The 17231-nt window shown below is 51.6% G+C and overlaps 3 protein-coding genes across 3 annotated transcripts; 2 read left to right on the top strand and 1 right to left on the bottom strand.

Annotated features, from left to right (window-relative positions):
- Nucleotides 1-2302: 2302 nt before the first annotated feature.
- On the top strand, nucleotides 2303-6871 carry NKAPD1 (NKAP domain containing 1). The gene is made up of 5 exons (XM_079326786.1): nucleotides 2303-2547; nucleotides 3299-3399; nucleotides 4699-4851; nucleotides 5275-5328; nucleotides 5721-6871. The coding sequence occupies exons 1-5, from the start codon at nucleotides 2479-2481 to the stop codon at nucleotides 6244-6246; spliced, it is 903 nt and encodes a 300-aa protein (XP_079182912.1). The 5' UTR covers nucleotides 2303-2478; the 3' UTR covers nucleotides 6247-6871.
- Nucleotides 6872-7425: 554 nt separating this feature from the next.
- SDHD (succinate dehydrogenase complex subunit D) lies at nucleotides 7426-12664 on the top strand. Its single transcript, XM_079326812.1, has 4 exons — nucleotides 7426-7583; nucleotides 8796-8900; nucleotides 10778-10922; nucleotides 12051-12664. Exons 1-4 carry the CDS (start codon nucleotides 7538-7540, stop codon nucleotides 12214-12216), a joined length of 462 nt encoding a protein of 153 aa, XP_079182938.1. The 5' UTR covers nucleotides 7426-7537; the 3' UTR covers nucleotides 12217-12664.
- A 742-nt stretch (nucleotides 12665-13406) lies between these two features.
- On the bottom strand, nucleotides 13407-17222 carry IL18 (interleukin 18). The gene is made up of 5 exons (XM_079326813.1): nucleotides 17129-17222; nucleotides 16188-16261; nucleotides 15010-15147; nucleotides 14151-14296; nucleotides 13407-14044 (listed from the first exon to the last, which is right to left on the bottom strand). The coding sequence occupies exons 2-5, from the start codon at nucleotides 16252-16254 to the stop codon at nucleotides 13799-13801; spliced, it is 597 nt and encodes a 198-aa protein (XP_079182939.1). The 5' UTR covers nucleotides 16255-16261; nucleotides 17129-17222; the 3' UTR covers nucleotides 13407-13798.
- Between the last annotated feature and the right edge of the window lie 9 nt (nucleotides 17223-17231).

Raw genomic sequence — 17231 nt, 5'->3', positions numbered from 1 at the left:
GTACATATTGTATGTAAGGTGCTTCTCTAGTCTGTTGGACTCGTGTCCAGTTACTCCAGGCATTGTATCCTGCAAGGGCTGCAGTGCTGAACATTCTGAAATTCCACTTTCCACATGGAAAATGTTCATGTAAAAAAAAGGACAACTGTGCAGTAATGACAGAGTGACCAGGAGAATTAAATAGGGGGGCAGAGTTGGAAAAAAAGGAAGAAGTTGTTCAGGGTGATCCTGTTATTCTGTATATTGCATTAAGTACTGTCTCCTGTAAAATTCTACATAATTCACTAAGATATTGAAAGAAAATACTGTGGAAAATTAAATATTTTTTGTTGGGAACTATTAAGTGTCTGGTTGCTGTGATGCCTTGCTTAAGAAAAAAAAAAAAAAAAAAGTGCATTAAGGTTTTGGATTTTCTTGAATGACCTGAAATACCCTGATTCCAGACTGGCTCTAGTGAACCATGTTCCATTAAATGTTTGGAATTGACAACTACTAAACCATGTCCCAGTGCTTTTCTCTTCAGTTGTGTGTGGCTTTCCTGCTCTGGGTCAGTGCTCTGCAGCCTCTCACAGTGACACTCACCCTATTAACCTGAAATTTAATCACAAATCTGCCCAGACATTTGCTTTTTGCTGTCTGCAGCTTCAGCTGTGGGGCTGTGTGTGCCAGGCTCTCCCAGCATCAAATACTTCAGAGAGCTGCTCTAACCGTGGCAATCCTGTCCATTTATTTATTTAACAAAACCACATCCCTGCTGTCCCCTGAGTGGTGCAGCAGAGCATTGGTGCTTCTTTCCTACAGCACATAACCACTGCTGTCACTAAATATTCAAATATTCTTTGAATATTTAGAATCTACTCTTTTTTTTCATGAGTTTGATGGTGCTACTGTTCCTCTGACCTTCCTTTTCTACTTGCATCTCTAAAGGCTTTTGAGATACTCGCCCCTCATGAGTAAAAAGTGAATTAAAAATGCTCTAAACCCCCCCCACCATCGAAGATTTTCACTCTGGGCTTTTGTTGTGTAATCTGCCAAAACTTCAAAAAGTTTCACTCATTTTCCCAAGATGTATTTAGCAAAACAACAGTTTTGCTAAATGCTGGCTAAGAATATCCACAATTATGGAAAACAATTAATTGAAAGGTCATGAAAACAAGAAAATAAATTATAAATAAGACTTAAAATTTATTAAAACTATTCAAAATTATATTGAAACCATTATGTAAAATTGAATTTAAACCATTACATAAAATTTTGTTAAGTAATTGATTGAAACTATTAACGAGTTACATCGTTTCCAGCGTTCCCCAGCCGCAGTGCTTCTGGGAATTTTTGGGGTTGATTTTGGGGTGTTTTCCCCCAAAAAGAGGATTTCTTTAGAGCTGCCACTTGCTGTCCCCAGCCCATGCTCCGAGCCACGGGGGCAGCGCGGGGCTGGATCGGGGCTGGACCCGGGGTACCGGGATGGTTCTGCTCCCTTTGGGGCAGTTCGGGTCCATTTGGGACGATTTGGGTCCGTTTGGGAGAATTCGGGTCTGTTTGGGGCAGTTCTGCTCCGTTTGGGAGAATTCGGGTCCGTTTGGGGCAGTTCGGGTCCATTTGGGACGATTCGGGTCTGTTTGGGGCAGTTCTGCTCTTTTTGGGAAAATTCGGGTCCGTTTGGGGCAATTCGGGTCCGTTTGCGGGAATTCGGGTCCGTTTGGGGCAGTTCTGCTCCGTTTGGAGCGGTTTTGTTCCGTTTGGGGTGTTTCTTCTCCGTTTAGGACGGTTCGTGTCCGTTTGGAGCATTTCTGCTCCGTTTGGAGCCGTTCTGCACCGTTTGGAGCCGTTCTGTCCCGTTTGGAGCGGTTCGTGTCCGTTTGGAGCCGTTCTGTCCCGTTTGGAGCGGTTCGTGTCCGTTTGGAGCCGTTCTGCTCCGTTTGGAGTCGTTCTGCTCAGTTCGGGCCGGTTCTGCTCCGTTCGGGCCGTTTCGGCTCCGTTCGGGCCGTTTCTGCTCCGTTCGGACCGTTTCGGCTCCGTTCGGGCCGTTTCGGCTCCGTTCGGGCCGTTTCTGCTCCGTTCGGACCGTTTCGGCTCCGTTCGGGCCGTTTCGGCTCCGTTCGGGCCGGTTCGGCTCCGTTCGGACCGTTTCGGCTCCGTTCGGGCCGTTTCGGCTCCGTTCGGGCCGTTTCGGCTCCGTTCGGGCCGTTTCGGCTCCGTTCGGGCCGTCCGGAGCCCGCGGTCCTCACGCTCCTGGCGGCGCCGTTGCCCTGGAGACGGCGCCGGAAGCGGCGGGCGCGCGGCCCCGCGCGTTTCCGCGTCCCCCGCCCGGCCCGGCCCGGCCCAGCCTGGCCACCGCCAGCACCGGCACAAGCACCGGCACAAGCACCGGCACAAATACCGCCACTAACACCGCCACCGACACCGACACCGCCACCGCCACCGCCGCCAGCGCCACCGGCACCGCGGCCGGAGCGGGCCCGCGGCAGCGGCCGCAGCATGTCCCGCGTGCCCGTGGGGAAGGTGCTGCTGCGCAACGTCATCCGCCACACCGGAGCGCACAACAAGGTGAGGCCGGGCCGAGCGGGGCCGAACGGGGCCGAGCGGGGCCCGAATGGGACCGAGCGGGGCCGAACGGGGCCGAGCGGGACCGAGCGGGGCCGAACGGAACCGAGCGGGGCCGAGGAGGGCCGAACGGGGCCGAACGGGGCCGAACGGAACCGAGTGGGGCCGAGCGGGGCCGAACGGGACCGAACGGAACCGAGTGGGGCCGAGCGGGGCCGAACGGGGTGCGGGGACATGCCGGTGATGCGGGACGGGTTTCTGATCCATCAGTGTTTGGCAGAAATAAAAGGAATTTGGGAAATCGGCCACATCCTCATCCTCGGGGTCACTTTCGGTTTAACGCTGTTTGTGTCGGGTTCGGTTTAAGCCTGTTCCGGTTTCCCCGAGTTTTGGTTTCACCCCGTTTCTCTTGAGTTCTTGGTGAAGGAATATGTCTGTACTTACTTAAAAAGTAGCAGGTTTTTAATGGGCTTTATTTCATTTGTTGCACTGTGCGTGTGCTTTTAATTGCATGAAATAATTTGAACTTTATGTGCACAGGCAGGATTTTAGTGCAGGATTAAGCAGCTCCATTAAGTTTAACAAACACTTTAATGAATCCTAATCCAGCAGGTCTAACCAGCATCAGGAAGTTTTCTTTTGAATAGAGATATGTGTAAATAATCCTTTGTTTGGGGATGATAGGAAAAGTGGCTGTGAGTTTTCTTACACGTGCTGCATGACTGATGTTAAAGTCGTTTTTTTGTGATTCCAGCTTCAGGAAGAGACAGAAATGTGGAAAATAAGGGAATGGGAGAAGCAGACAGAAGAGACTTACTGGAAAAGACAAAGCCGAATGCTGTCAGACACCTCCAGGTGAGACACAGCACAGAAACACTGACTTGCTCTTTGAAGCCTGTGCTGAAGGCTGAGCACTGGTGTGTGTGTGCTGATTCTCTGAGCTGTGGGGTGGGGGTGCAGGGGGGGCTCTGGGGTGCAGGTGGGGGTGCAGGGGGGGGCTCTGGGGTGCAGGGGGGGCTCTGGGGTGCAGGTGGGGGCTCTGGGGTGCAGGGGGGGCTCTGGGTGCAGGGGGGGCTCTGGGGTGCAGGTGGGGGGCTCTGGGGTGCAGGGGGGGGTGCAGGTGGGGGCTCTGGGTGCAGGTGGGGGCCTCTGGGGTGCAGGGGGGGGCTCTGGGGTGCAGGGGGGCTCTGGGGGGCAGGTGGGGGCTCTGGGGTGCAGGGGGGGGCTCTGGGGTGCAGGTGGGGGCTCTGGGGTGCAGGGGGGGGATCTGGGGTGCAGGGGGGGGCTCTGGGGTGCAGGTGAGGGCTCTGGAGTGCAGGGGGGGCTCTGGGGTGCAGGGGGGGGATCTGGGGTGCAGGGGGGGGCTCTGGGGTGCAGGTGAGGGCTCTGGGGTGCAGGGGGGGCTCTGGGGTGCAGGGGGGGGCTCTGGGGTGCAGGTGAGGGCTCTGGAGTGCAGGGGGGGGCTCTGGGGTGCAGTGGGGGTGCAGGTGGGGGGCTCTGGGGTGCAGGTGGGGGCTCTGGGGTGCAGGTGGGGGCTCTGGGGTGCAGGGGGGGGCTCTGGGGTGCAGGTGGGGGCTCTGGGGGTGCAGGGGGGGGCTCTGGGGTGCAGGTGGGGGCTCTGGAGTGCAGGGGGGGGCTCTGGGGTGCAGGTGGGGGTGCAGGTGGGGGCTCTGGGGTGCAGGGGGGTGCAGGTGGGGGCTCTGGGGTGCAGGTGAGGGCTCTGGAGTGCAGGTGGGGGCTCTGGGGTGCAGGTGGGGGTGCAGGTGGGGGTGCAGCTGGGGGCTCTGGGGTGCAGGGGGGGTGCAGGTGGGGGCTCTGGGGTGCAGGGGGGGTGCAGCTGGGGCTCTGGGGTGCAGCTGGGGGCTCTGGGGTGCAGGTGGGGGCTCTGGGGTGCAGCTGGGGCTCTGGGGTGCAGGTGGGGGCTCTGGGGTGCAGGTGGGGGTGCAGCTGGGGGCTCTGGGGTGCAGGTGGGGGGCTCTGGGGTGCAGGTGGGGGCTCTGGGGTGCAGGTGGGGCTCTGGGGTGCAGGTGGGGGCTCTGGGGTGCAGGTGGGGGCTCTGGGGTGCAGGGGGGCTCTGGGGTGCAGGGGGGGCTCTGGGGTGCAGGGGGGGCTCTGGGCTGCAGGTGCCCCCCTGAGGGGGCTGCTCTCCCCCAGCAGCCGCATGCGCAGCGACGGCTTCGACGAGGAGGGACACAGGAACTGGAAATCCAGGAACCCACAGCTCCTTGACCTGGTGGAAGATGATCTCCTCAGGGCCAGATCCTGGAATAAAAAGCTGTATGAATGTGAAGCCAACATGCCAGACAGGTCTGTAGGGGTGTTTTATTCTGTGGTTGTAATTGGAGTCCTGTACCAAAAAAATGGCACGTTTCTGTTTAGTGTGCTGTGATGAAATAGAGCTTGAGCTCATTTTTAGAATGACTAACAGGTACAAACTTCTGCCATGTGACAGAAAAACCAATTTGAGCTCATCTCTGGAGTTTCTAATTTATTACTCTGCCCAATAAGCTTAAAAAAACCCTCAAGAAACACAAGTCCAGGGTTGTTTTAAAGAAATCTGAGTTGTGCTGTGGGTGCATAAGGTGATTTAAATAACATCAATCAAATCAGTCCTATTTCCTTCCTCCCTGTCTAAACTCAGATTCATTCTGTGGCTCTGCCTTTTCACAATTGCAATTTTGTCCTCAAACATGTTGCCTGTTTTTAATGGATGGTTCTGATTTCTTACAGGTGGGGGCACAGTGGATATAAAGAGTTGTACCCTGAAGAATTTGACACAGACAGGTAAGACAGACACTCTTGCTGATGGATCCAGAATCTGCCTTCTGGGAATTTTACAAACTGAATTTTAATTTTTGAATAGAGACCAGCCTTGAAAGCAAAGCTTTGCAGTTAAAAAATTCAAATCCATTAATGAGCTGTGAGTCTTAGGAGAATCTTTTGTAGTAATTAAGATATTCATGTTTAGCTGGAGATACCAAAATCTGTGAGTCTGGGAAGTAAATAAATTCTTGCAGTATCCTGGAGCGTGGAAAAAACAAGATTTTAAGACAGAATTAATTATTTTTACCCTACACCCAGCAGAATCATTAATATTTTTCAGGCTTACAGATTGGATATAAATGAGTTTCATCACTCAGTGCCTTTCAATTTACCTCCTCCTGTCCTTTTTCCAGTGATCAGAAGGAAGGAGATGAGCAAAATGCTGTCAATGGGAAGAAGAGATCCCACCCGGGGAAGCAAACAGCCCGTGAGTCCCACAAAAGGAAAAAAACCAAGAAATCCCACAAGAAGAAGCAAAAAAAGCGCTCACACAAAAAGAGGAAGAAAAAGAAAAAGGAGCAGGAGAGAAGTTCCACAGATTCCTCCCGGGGAGAGAGCGAGGGCTCGGGAGAGGAGGCTCCGAGCGCCCGGAAAGGAAAACACAAGCGCAAGAAAAAACCCAGGAAAGTGCCTGCCAAGGAACCTACCTCTTCTTCTGGGCAGGAGAGTGACTTTTGCCATGCAAGCAGCTCCAGCACCAGCAGCTCTGAGGACACTGAATCCGAGGGGAAAAAGGACAGAGGGCCCCCGAGGAAGAGAAAGAAGCGGCACGGCTCGGCGCCCGAGAGGCCGAGCGAGGTGCCCGAGAAAAGGAGCAAGAGGAAGAACTGGAAGGTGGCAGGGGATGAGAAATCTGAGGACAGCTCTGATGAGGACTGAGGGGGCTGGGGGCAGCTCAGGGCAGCAGGGGAGGACAGAGGCAGGTGTGTCACTCAGCACTGCCCCAGCACTGGTTTGCACAGCCCAGCCTGGCTGCCCTCAGCAGGACAGCACCTCCATCCTGCCAGCTCCAGAGCCTTTGGCTGGCATCAGATTGGCTTTTTGTAAATTATGTTGGAACAGATTGCTCTTTTGGCTCACCAAAACAATGGCCAGCGGGAGAGAGGACAGGCTGATAATCAAGCTGGGAACTAAGGAGATGTCACTGTCAGCCCCATGTAGTTTTGTCTTGCCATCCTCCACCATGGGGGCGTGCTGGGCAGGGAGGGGAGCTGAGGGAATGTTCCCATTCCAGCTGAAGGTGCAGTGACTTCTTCTCTATGGCTGGAAAAAACCACCAGCTCATCTGCTTGGTTTAGACTCCTGTCCAGAGCCTGCTGTGGACTGGCCACCGTGTCCACCTTCCTTCCACCTCGATGGGGATGCTGAAGCCATTTGTGCTGACAGAGGCCTTGGTGGGTGCCGTGTCCTGTCTCTGCTCTGCCCAGTGTTACTGGAGAAACTGGTACCAGCCCGTTCTCCCTGCAGCAAACAGCCAAGCCTTTTAATAAAAGAAATAAATCCAGATGTGTTTGATGCTTCTGTCATTGTTCTGGAGCAAAGCCCGGGCACAGAGCACAGGCCTGGCAGGCTGGGTGCTGCCTGTGTTCTCCCTGTGCTGTTTGTTTCTGCAGATGCAATCAGGGGAACTGTGTGGGGTGATGGTTGTGTCCTGGACAAGCACAAAACAGCGTCAGTGGCCCCAAATCCTCACTCCAAGCCCTGACTGCTGTTCCTTTTGTCCCGTCAAATGGGAGGGAAAACGGGATGTTCACGGAGGAGTTTCAGTAACACACAGGGGAGGAGCACCTGGCTCTGCTCCGGGACAGAATTACAGAGCGACAGAAGTGAATTTAAGGCAGAATTTAAGTACAGAATGGTTTGTGCTGGAAGGGAATTCATTGACATTCCAGTTCCATGAGCACAACCCCTTCCACCAGCTTGCCGGTTCCATCCCCACATCCCCCCGCTGCCCCGGCATTCCCAGCCGCTGGGAGCCGCCGGCCGCTGCCGGTGCCGGTTCCGGTTCCGCTGCCGGTGCCGGTGCCGGTTCCGGTGCCGGTTCCGGTGCCGGTTCCGCTGCCGGTGCCGGTTCCGGTTCCGGTGCCGGTGCCGGTGCCGGTGCCGGTGCGGCGGAAGCGGAAGCTCGGGCGGCGTTTCCGTGTCCGGGCGCGGTGCCCTTGGAGCGGACATGGCGCTGGCGCTGCTGGCGGCGCGGCCCCGCGGGGCCTCCCTGGGTGAGTGGGGCCGGGCCGGCGGAGAGCGGGACCCCGGAGGGTGCGGGACCCCGGAGGGTGCGGGACCCTCGGGTGGTACGGGAGCCCCGGTGCTGCGGGACCCCGGAGGGTGCGGAATGGCGTAGGGTGCCGGACCCCTGGATAGTGCAGGGACCTCCCGTACCCCCGGGTACGGGACTCTGGAGGGTGCGGGACCCCGGTGGTTCTGGCGGGTCCCGGTGGTTCTGGCGGGTCCCGGTGGGTCTGGCGGGTCCCGGTGGGTGCGGGTCCCGGTGGCTCGGCGGGGTCCCGGTGGTTCTGGCGGGGTCCCGGTGGCGGGTCCCGGTGGTTCTGGCGGGTCCCGGGGGCTCTGGCGGGTCCCGGTGGTTCTGGCGGGTCCCGGTGGTTCTGGCGGGTCCCGGTGGTTCTGGCGGGTCCCGGTGGCTCTGGCGGGTCCCGGTGGGTGCGGGTCCGGTGGTTCTGGCGGGTCCCGGTGGCTCTGGCGGGATCCCCGGTGGTTCTGGCGGGTCCCGGTGCTCTGGCGGGTCCCGGTGGTGCGGGTCCCGGTGGTTCTGGCGGGGTCCCGGTGGTTCTGGCGGGTCCCGGTGGTTCTGGCGGGTCCCGGTGGTTCTGGCGGGGTCCCGGTGGTTCTGGCGGGTCCCGGTGGTTCTGGCGGGGTCCCGGTGGCGGGTCCGGTGGCTCTGGCGGTCCCGGTGGTTCTGGCGGGTCCCGGTGGCGGGTCCCGTGGGTGCGGGTCCCGGTGGTTCTGGCGGGTCCCGGTGGTTCTGGCGGCCCCGGTGGTTCTGGCGGGTCCCGGTGGTTCTGGCGGGTCCCGGTGGTTCTGGCGGGGTCCCGGTGGTTCTGGCGGGTCCCAGTGGCTCTGGCGGGGTCCCGGTGGCTCTGGCGGGGTCCCGGTGGTTCTGGCGGGTCCCGGTGGCTCTGGCGGGTCCCGGTGGCTCTGGCGGGTCCCGGTGGTTCTGGCGGGGTCCCGGTGGGTGCGGGTCCCGGTGGTTCTGGCGGGTCCCGGTGGTTCTGGCGGGTCCCGGTGGCTCTGGCGGGTCCGGTGGCGGGTCCCGGTGGCTCTGGCGGGTCCCGTGGCTCTGGCGGGTCCCGGTGGCTCTGGCGGGGTCCCGGTGGCTCTGGCGGGTCCCGGTGGCTCTGGCGGGTCCCGGTGGTTCTGGCGGGTCCGGTGGCTCTGGCGGGTCCCCGCGCTCACGCCCCGCTGTCCCGCAGCTCTGCTCGGCTCGGCTCTGCTCCGCCGCCCCGCCGCGCTCGGTGCCGCCGCCGCTCGCTGCGCCCCGGCCCGCGACAGGCACGGCCCGGCCCGCCCGGAGCACGGTACGGCCCGGCTGGCTGTGAGTCTGTCTGTGTGTCTGTCTGTGTCTGTGTGTCTGTCTGTCTGTGTGTCTGTGTGTCTGTGTGTCTGTGTCTGTCTGTGTGTCTGTGTGTCTGTCTGTGTGTCTGTGTGTCTGTCTGTGTGTCTGTGTGTCTGTGTGTCTGTCTGTGTGTGTGTCTGTGTGTGTCTGTGTGTGTGTGTGTCTGTGTGTGTGTGTGTCTGTGTGTGTGTGTGTGTGTGTGTGTGTGTGTGTGTGTGTGTGTGTGTCTGTGTGTCTGTGTGTGTGTGTGTCTGTGTGTGTGTGTGTCTGTGTGTGTGTGTCTGTGTGTGTGTGTGTCTGTGTGTCTGTGTGTGTGTGTCTGTGTGTGTGTGTCTGTGTGTGTGTGTGTCTGTGTGTCTGTCTGTGTGTCTGTGTGTGTGTGTGTGTGTGTCTGTGTGTGTGTGTGTCTGTGTGTGTGTGTGTCTGTGTGTCTGTGTGTCTGTGTGTCTGTCTGTGTGTGTGTGTGTCTGTGTGTGTGTGTGTCTGTGTGTCTGTCTGTGTGTCTGTGTGTGTGTGTGTGTGTGTGTGTGTGTGTGTGTGTCTGTGTGTCTGTCTGTCTGTCTGTGTGTGTGTCTGTGTCTGTGTGTCTGTGTGTCTGTGTGTCTGTCTGTCTGTGTGTCTGTGTGTCTGTCTGTGTGTCTGTCTGTGACTCTGTGTCTGTGTGTCTGTGTGTCTGTGTGTGTGTGTGTCTGTGTCTGTCTGTCTGTGTGTGTGTCTGTGTGTCTGTCTATCTGTCTGTGTGTCTGTGTGTCTGTCTGTCTGTGTGTCTGTGTGTCTGTGTGTCTGTCTGTGTGTCTGTGTGTCTGTCTGTGTGTCTGTGTGTCTGTGCACTGTGTGTCTGTGTGTCTGTCTGTCTGTCTGTGTGTCTGTCTGTCTGTGTGTCTGTCTGTGTGTCTGTGTGTCTGTGTGTCTGTGTGTCTGTCTGTGTGTCTGTGTGTCTGTGTGTCTGTGTGTCTGTGTCTGTGTCTGTCTGTGTCTGTGTCTGTCTGTCTGTGTGTGTGTCTGTGTGTCTGTCTATCTGTCTGTGTGTCTGTGTGTCTGTCTGTCTCTGTCTGTCTGTGTGTCTGTCTGTCTGTGTGTCTGTCTGTGTGTCTGTGTGTGTGTCTGTCTGTCTGTCTGTGTGTCTGTCTGTGTGTCTGTCTGTGTGTCTGTCTGTCTGTGTCTGTCTGGATTTTAAAACAAGATGAGCTTTAAGGTCCCTCCCATCCCAAACCAGGCTGAGTTTATAATTTTTTTTTTGGGCCACTTAGGAGATTTTAAATGGCAGCTGTCACAAAAACAGAAGAGATTTACACATGGTACAGTGGTTTTCTGGTTGGGTGATGTAGTGTTACAGGTGTTACCTGCAGAGGGAATAGGAATCCTCCATGCCCATTGATTTAAGGGGAAGGTTGTGAGATGCTGGGTGTTGTTAGGCAGGGCAGTGACTGTGCAGAGTGTTATTTGTGATAAATAACTGTGCTGTGAGGAGTGTGTGCACCCTCACCTGCAGCAGCACTGTTTCCAGTGCACTGCACTTCAGCTTGCACTTTGCCCAGGTCCAAACTTCAGATCCTTTGCTTTCCTTGTCTTTTCACTTTCTCAATGTCTTTTCTCTGTGCCCAAACGAAGGGAAACATTTGCATTTTGTTTTAGGTGGGTGGATGGTATCTGTGTGTTAGCTGAGCACTTTGGGAGTGTTGCACTGATCATTTCAGAGTCAGTTCTTGATGGTTTCAGCCTCGCTGATGCTGCAAGCACTGCTCCTGCTGGGTTTTGTTTTGCAGACACTGCAGATTCCAAACCATCCCTTCAGCCCTTGCCAGAGGGGCTTTTCCCTCAGAATCTTTCTCCTTGCAGGCAGTTCCAAGGCTGCATCTTTGCACTGGACAGGGGAGCGAGCTGTCAGTGTGCTGCTGCTGGGGCTGCTGCCTGCAGCCTACCTGTGCCCTGGACCAGCTGTGGACTATTCCCTGGCTGCAGCCCTCACCCTGCACGGCCACTGGTAAGCACAGCTCACAGGAAAGAAGGTTTGCAGGGCTCAGCTCACAGCAGTGAAGGTTTGCTGGCTCCAAACTTCATCCTGGTCTGGTGTAAAACACCTGGGAAAAGTCATTTTTTGTCTCCACGTTTGGTGACAGTTGTACTTTGGTCACACTGCTGTCTCACTCAGAAAAGATCCATAAAAACTCTGTAAAAGCCTTAGGAGCACTTCCTTGCCCTTTGAAGTGTAGAATCCTGGATGTTTTTAACCTGTGGAAGAAGCAGAAAGAGGGCAGATCTGTATAAATTAATATAAAAATATTCTGCCTCTAAAGCTCCGTGCACTGGCTTTGTACATCTCAGTGGTGATGAGGTTCTGCATATTAAAGAGCTCCCAGCAAATATTCCACTAAGGAGACCTGGATGATTATTTCCTTTATTCCTGGATGGATGTTTGCTCAGTCTAGTTCTGCTGTGATCCTTAATGAGAGCAGAGGACTAATTAAGAGTGGGAATTAGGAGCTTCAGGAGTGGGCCAAACCACCTTGCTGAGGTTTGGGGGTTCCTTGCCACAAGGATAAAGCAGATTTTCCTGAACTTTGGGGGTGCCAGGTTTTCTTAAACTTCAGTTCTGCCCTTTGGAGTTTGTGCCAGGGATTCTTGCACTTTCCTTGCTCTGAGTGGGAGCTTTTTCCCAAAACAAGCATCCTGTGTCTCGTGTTGCTGGATAGTTCAAATCTGGATAGGAGTTCACTCCCAGATGCAGAAAAAACTGAAAATATGCTGATTTCTTTGGTTGCCACTCTCCTAATCTAAATGCATACCCAGGAGCCTTCTGTCTTTGTCTCCCAGATATTTCCTTAGTTTTCCTCTTTTCCAGGAAAGTCAGATAAGAAGGCAGATTCCAAAGAGCTGTGGTCAACACTTGGTTTCCTCAAGAAAACTCTGAACCATTCTGTGTATTTTCAATAGAACCTGTGGAATGTTTTGTTTTGTTTTTGGAATAGATTCACCCTCCTTGTGAGTGGGAGCTGAGCATTCCTCAGGAATGGCAGCAGGGGAGGGGAAGAAGCGACTGGGTAGGACGGGGACACAAAGCAGATGGATTGCAGTGGGTGAACTTTGATTTGAGCTTTTCTCTCCTGTTTAGGGGTCTGGGCCAGGTAATTACTGATTATGTGCATGGAGATGTGCCCAATAAAGTGGCCAACGTGGGGCTCTATGTGCTGTCTGCCCTGACCTTCGCTGGCCTCTGCCACTTCAACCACCACGACGTGGGCATCTGCAAGGCTGTGGCCATGCTCTGGAGCCTCTGAGCAGCCCCTGCCCCACCTTTCTCCTCTGCTTCAGCTTGTGAGCACCATCCTGCACAGCCAAGGGTCCCCAGTGAGCCTGCAGGGGGCTCACAGCTAGTTGAGAAGATATAGAGAAAAAAAAAAACAACAAACAAAGAGCAGATTTGCAAGCAGATTTAACTGGAAAATGTCCAGTGAGAGTGAGTGGGTTCAAGCTGCACTGGAAATTGGGGTGGATGAATTGCATCAGTGGCAGACTTGCATAGCTAAAGGGAATTTCCTTGTAATATCAGCTTTAATGAGTGCTTTTCTAACTGTTGGTTGGTTTCCTGTTCTGTAAAACCAGTTTGAGCTGCTGCTTCTAACATCAGTGTGTAAGGCAGACCCTGTAACTCTTTGGAGCCTGGGAGTTGATGTAGAAAAGGGAATACTTTTTTTCTTAATCCATGCAATAAAGAATTTACAGAAATTTTGTGTGTGCTTCTGAATCGTTTTTGCTGATTTTGGGTTGCCTAAAATGTTTGCTCTGCTCTGCCTCACTTCATAAAACAGAATATTTGTGTGAATTACTACTTAGAGGTGACTTAGGCTTGACTTAATACAAGAATAATTAATGTCCCTTAGAAAATACAACAAGGATTGAGGTAGAATAAAAATCAAATTGCAGGTTGACTTTAGGAGCATTAATTTTCCAAGGTTTTTATGTTCATCTGCAACACTTTGAGGTTTATTTTCTAAATGCTCTGGTCTGTGTTGTCCTGTGTGATTGAAAAGACAAGGAGGAGGAGGCTGAGGGAATGTTCTGTTCTTTTAGGGATTTTTTAGGGGGGAACTGAGATTGTGGTTTTTGACTTTCTGCTTCATCCTGTGTTGACTTTCACAGTGCTAAGGAGTGAAAAACTTTCCACATTCTCATGGTGCTTTTGTGAGCACTATTAATAGTGAGAGGAAGAGAATTTGTGTTACCATCAGTGATTATGCAATGAACAGAACCACCAAGCTGCTGTTTGGATTCTGCAAGACTTTTAATTTTATTCAGTATGGATTGGAAATTTTATTTATTAGCAAAACCAGGTAACTGGCCAATTATTTGTTAGTGTTGTGGCCAGAAGAGAGCTGTGTTTTTGTGGTTGGTTTTTGAAGCCAACTTGTGTTGTTTTTTCCCAGGGAGGGGGAGGGTGAGTCATGGGTAAGTCCCTGGGTGAGCTGAGGGTCTCTGAGGGAAAGTGGCTGAGGTTCCTCACACAGGATGCTGCAGGATGTGGTGTAAAAGCTACTTGGGTGAGAAATTCCTTATCTGAGAGTTTTGGGAGTGTGAAGGTCCAGGCCTAATTCAAAAGCTGTTTGGTCAACAGGTATTAAAGATTTCAGGGATCAGATCCCACAGGACTGTAGAGACGTGCACATTCTTGTTTCTTCAGTGTGTAATTCTCTTCTATCTGACTATAAAATATCCTTGGCTTTTTTGCCAAGAACTTGCATTTATTTTTTTTTAAGTACTGTCATTAGTTAAAACATAAAACTGACTTGCTTTGAATAAAGACTAAACTTTCTTTTATAAAAAAACCAACAAAGTGTATTTTAAAACTGTTGAAGTGTTCCATCATAGGTTGTGATTTTCATTCTGAGTGAACGTAGATAAACTCATCTTCATGGTTTCATCCACTTCATCTTTTGGCACTTTCTTTAGGATTAATTTTCTCAAACAGCCTTCTTGTTCAAAGGCCAAGAACATCCCTCGTTCCAGTGAGTATTCAAACTTAAATGCCATGGAGGAGTAAGGTGTAAATGTCTTTTTGAAAAAGATGATGTTGCTTTCACCAGGAATTTCTTTGGGAACTTCTCCTTCCTGAGGCAAGAAGAAGGGACCAGGTTAATCCCAGCACAAGCCCTGAGCAGTTTAATTCCAGCTCTGAGTTGATTTATACAGGTAAGAGAGGGATGCAAATCCTTACCTTGAATCTCACAATCATTTCTCCTCCTTCCCTCTCACAGCACATGTAATAACTTTTGTTTTCCACTTGGACACTGAAGGCCACGGGCATCCCTGCTAAGGGTGTGGTGGTTTTGTAGTAGTGGATGCTGAAATGCATCCCTTTGCCTGGAAATAAATAGATTATTACTGATAACCTGCTCAAGGGAGGTGCAACAACTGAATTCAGGAATGTTTTACCATGCAACTCTGGCTGTCTTGCCAGGATATTTTTTCCTGACAAGAGCCAGAATTTGAATTTTTATGTTTTTTTGCTCAGCACAAAAGCAGCTGAGGTCAGCAGGCAGTGTGGGGAGGGGGTGACACCATTCTGTGTGCCTGCAGAAAGGGAGACTGCCATTGGAAGTGGCTGGCTGTAAATCAGAGCATGGCTGGATACAGCTGATCCAGAAATCAATTGCTGAAGTACCCCAAAAAGCCAAAACTCTGAGTTTATATCTAATGCCATGAGAAGAAAGGAAGATTTAGTGCCAATACATTGCTTAAATTTTAATTTTTTTTTGTTTTTCTTTTTGTTTTTTTGGTTTTTTTTTTTTTTTTTTTTTTTTTGTAATCCAGCATTAAAAAGGGGGGGAGTTAAGAATTTTGTGATCAAAGCCAAGCAAAAATCTTAGCAGCCCTTTTTCTGCATGTGACATCTGCAGGCTTTGGTCTAACCCAGAAATCTCATCCATCACCAAAATTGCACTCTCAGCTTAGTTCCACTCTTTCAAACAAAGTTTGAAGTTGTTCCTCTCAGTGCCATCATGGATTCCAGAGAACCAAAGCAGCTCCAGGGTGAAGCAGCAGGGCAGTGGGGATGGTTTGTGGTTGGAAATTACCAGACTGCATCTCCTGGTCTGTGACATCCTCAAAGGCTGCCAGGTTCAGGTCAGGGCGCACCACCAGCAGCTGGCTGTGCACGTTCCTCAGCACCCGGTGCAGAATCTTCTCCTTGCACAGGGCATCACACTCCAGCTCTGCAAGAATAATAAAGCAAAATTATTCATCTTTTACCTTGATCTTGGCAGTTTGCTGCTTAATCCTGGCAATGGCACGTGAAGGGAGTTCTTAGAATGACAGCAAACAAAAGGAAGGTAACATCATCCTTGACACTTCTGCTTGAAGCAGGTTTCCCAGAATACACAAGTTTATTTACATAAGCAAGAAAAGCTGCTGTGTTTGTTAATGAGAATTCAGAAGCATCAATTCTCTTTTGCCCAGCAATTAAAGTGCATTGAAAGGTGCTGTCAGCCACTACCCTGTGTCTTACAGGGAATTAAAGCAACATCAGCATCAGAAGGAGCAGTGAGCTGTAGCTCTGGGTTTTTTTCTCAGTTTTAAAGTTATCCTCTCTGGATTAGAAAGTGTTAAATGAGTAACAAAATCATAAAAGATGAGTTCTCAGCTTACCATCGTCGTCTTGGTTCCAAGTGAGCAGTGAAAAAAAAAAAAGGAAAGAAAAACAACATTAAGCTCTAACCCACAAAAGTCACTTTGTGTCCAGGCAGCCACCCACGAGTTCCCACAGCCCCGTGCCACCAAGGCTGAGCTGCTGGCACTGCAGGCAGGGTTATCTGGAGCAAAACACATGAAAACCCAGGCATTTGAGAACTGGCATGCAAAATGCTTGTTTAGGGTTATTTAAAAGAGTGAGAGCATCACTCGAAGCCTAAAACTGCGGAATAACTGCATGCAAATTTTTTGGTTTAAGTGAGCAAAAGGGCAAGAAGGACTCTTTACAAATTGTTTTTAAAGAAGAAACTCTTTTCTAACTGATTTTTTTCCATAAGATTGGAAATTACTCATTCACTTGAAGTCCACCCCCCAGTATTCCAACACTTCTGAGTGCCCTTTCCCAGAATTTTTTATATAAGTAGCAAATATTCCCCTGACTCAGATACTTGGCAAGCACCACTTAAAACTGAAGTTTACGGGAGAATAAGGTGAAATCAGACTGGCAAAAGAATTGTGGTAAATCAGTATTCAAACACAAAAGGTTATTAAGTGTTCTAATTACCGTCAAAATAGAGGCAGAAGTCTTTTCCAAGTTCTACTGCAAGCACCAGAATCTCTTCATCACTCATCTTCACCCTGCCCACAGCACAGGGACAGGAATCAGAGTTCAGCTGGATGTTTCTTACCCCATAAAGGGATAAATGTTCAGTCTGCACAGACTGATCTCAGCAGGTTCCCCTTAGAAAAGCGTGAACTTCCAAAATACACAAAAGTTTGGAGCCATTCTGACAGCCCCTAGAAAGTCATCTCTTGCACTAAAGATAATAAATGCCTTAAAACTAGGTGGACAATGGGGAGATCTGGCTCTTGTGCACTGGGATTTGATTGTGCAATCAAAATACCCAGATCACTCCAAAGCTTTCTCACCAGCTGGTAATGACATTTTATACAAAATTGAGCAACATCAGAGTAAGCAAATACGCACACCCAGAGGGATTAGGGTGGGGAATCCCCATAGTTCTTTTTGTCCCTCTAGCAAAGCACTTTGAGGAATGTATTTGAGAGTGATTTTGTTTCTTTCTATTTGTATTTCATATGTTTTTTATCTAGTTAGTGCAGAAGAGACAGCAGGCATCCCAGCAGCATCTTAGTTTGCAAACGTGCACATCCACGCCCTGGACACAAGATCTAACACCCAACCGTGCAAATCTCGTTTTAGCACCTTAACCACAAAGTCTCTGCTATTCTGAAGGCCGGGGGCAAGTACAGACAGGACTTTTGACAGAGAATTAAAGGAAAAAGTGGCCCTTGGTTTAGTGGGTAAAACAAAATGCCCGTGTTCTTCCCTTGACCACAGAATCAGAAAGCTTGGAAAAGACCTCCAGGATCATCAAGCCCAACCTCGAGTAATAAAAGGTGATTATTTAGACTTTTATCGGTGACGTTTGAAAGGAACGGCAGAAGCTCAAAGGTGCTCTGACAGTCGGACGTGGAATGACTCACCGTGAAAAAGTTCAGGGATGCGGGGCAGGAGCAGAGGCGGCTCTCGGTGTCCTTTCCTGGCTCTCGGTGTCCTTTCCTGGCTCTCGGTGTCCTTTTCTGGGTC

This window comes from Erithacus rubecula (assembly GCF_903797595.1).
Source record: "Erithacus rubecula genome assembly, chromosome: 25".
NCBI classification, from domain to species: Eukaryota; Metazoa; Chordata; class Aves; order Passeriformes; family Muscicapidae; genus Erithacus; species Erithacus rubecula.
Note: the sequence above shows the minus strand (reverse complement) of the source record. Positions and strands in the feature narration are given on the sequence as shown.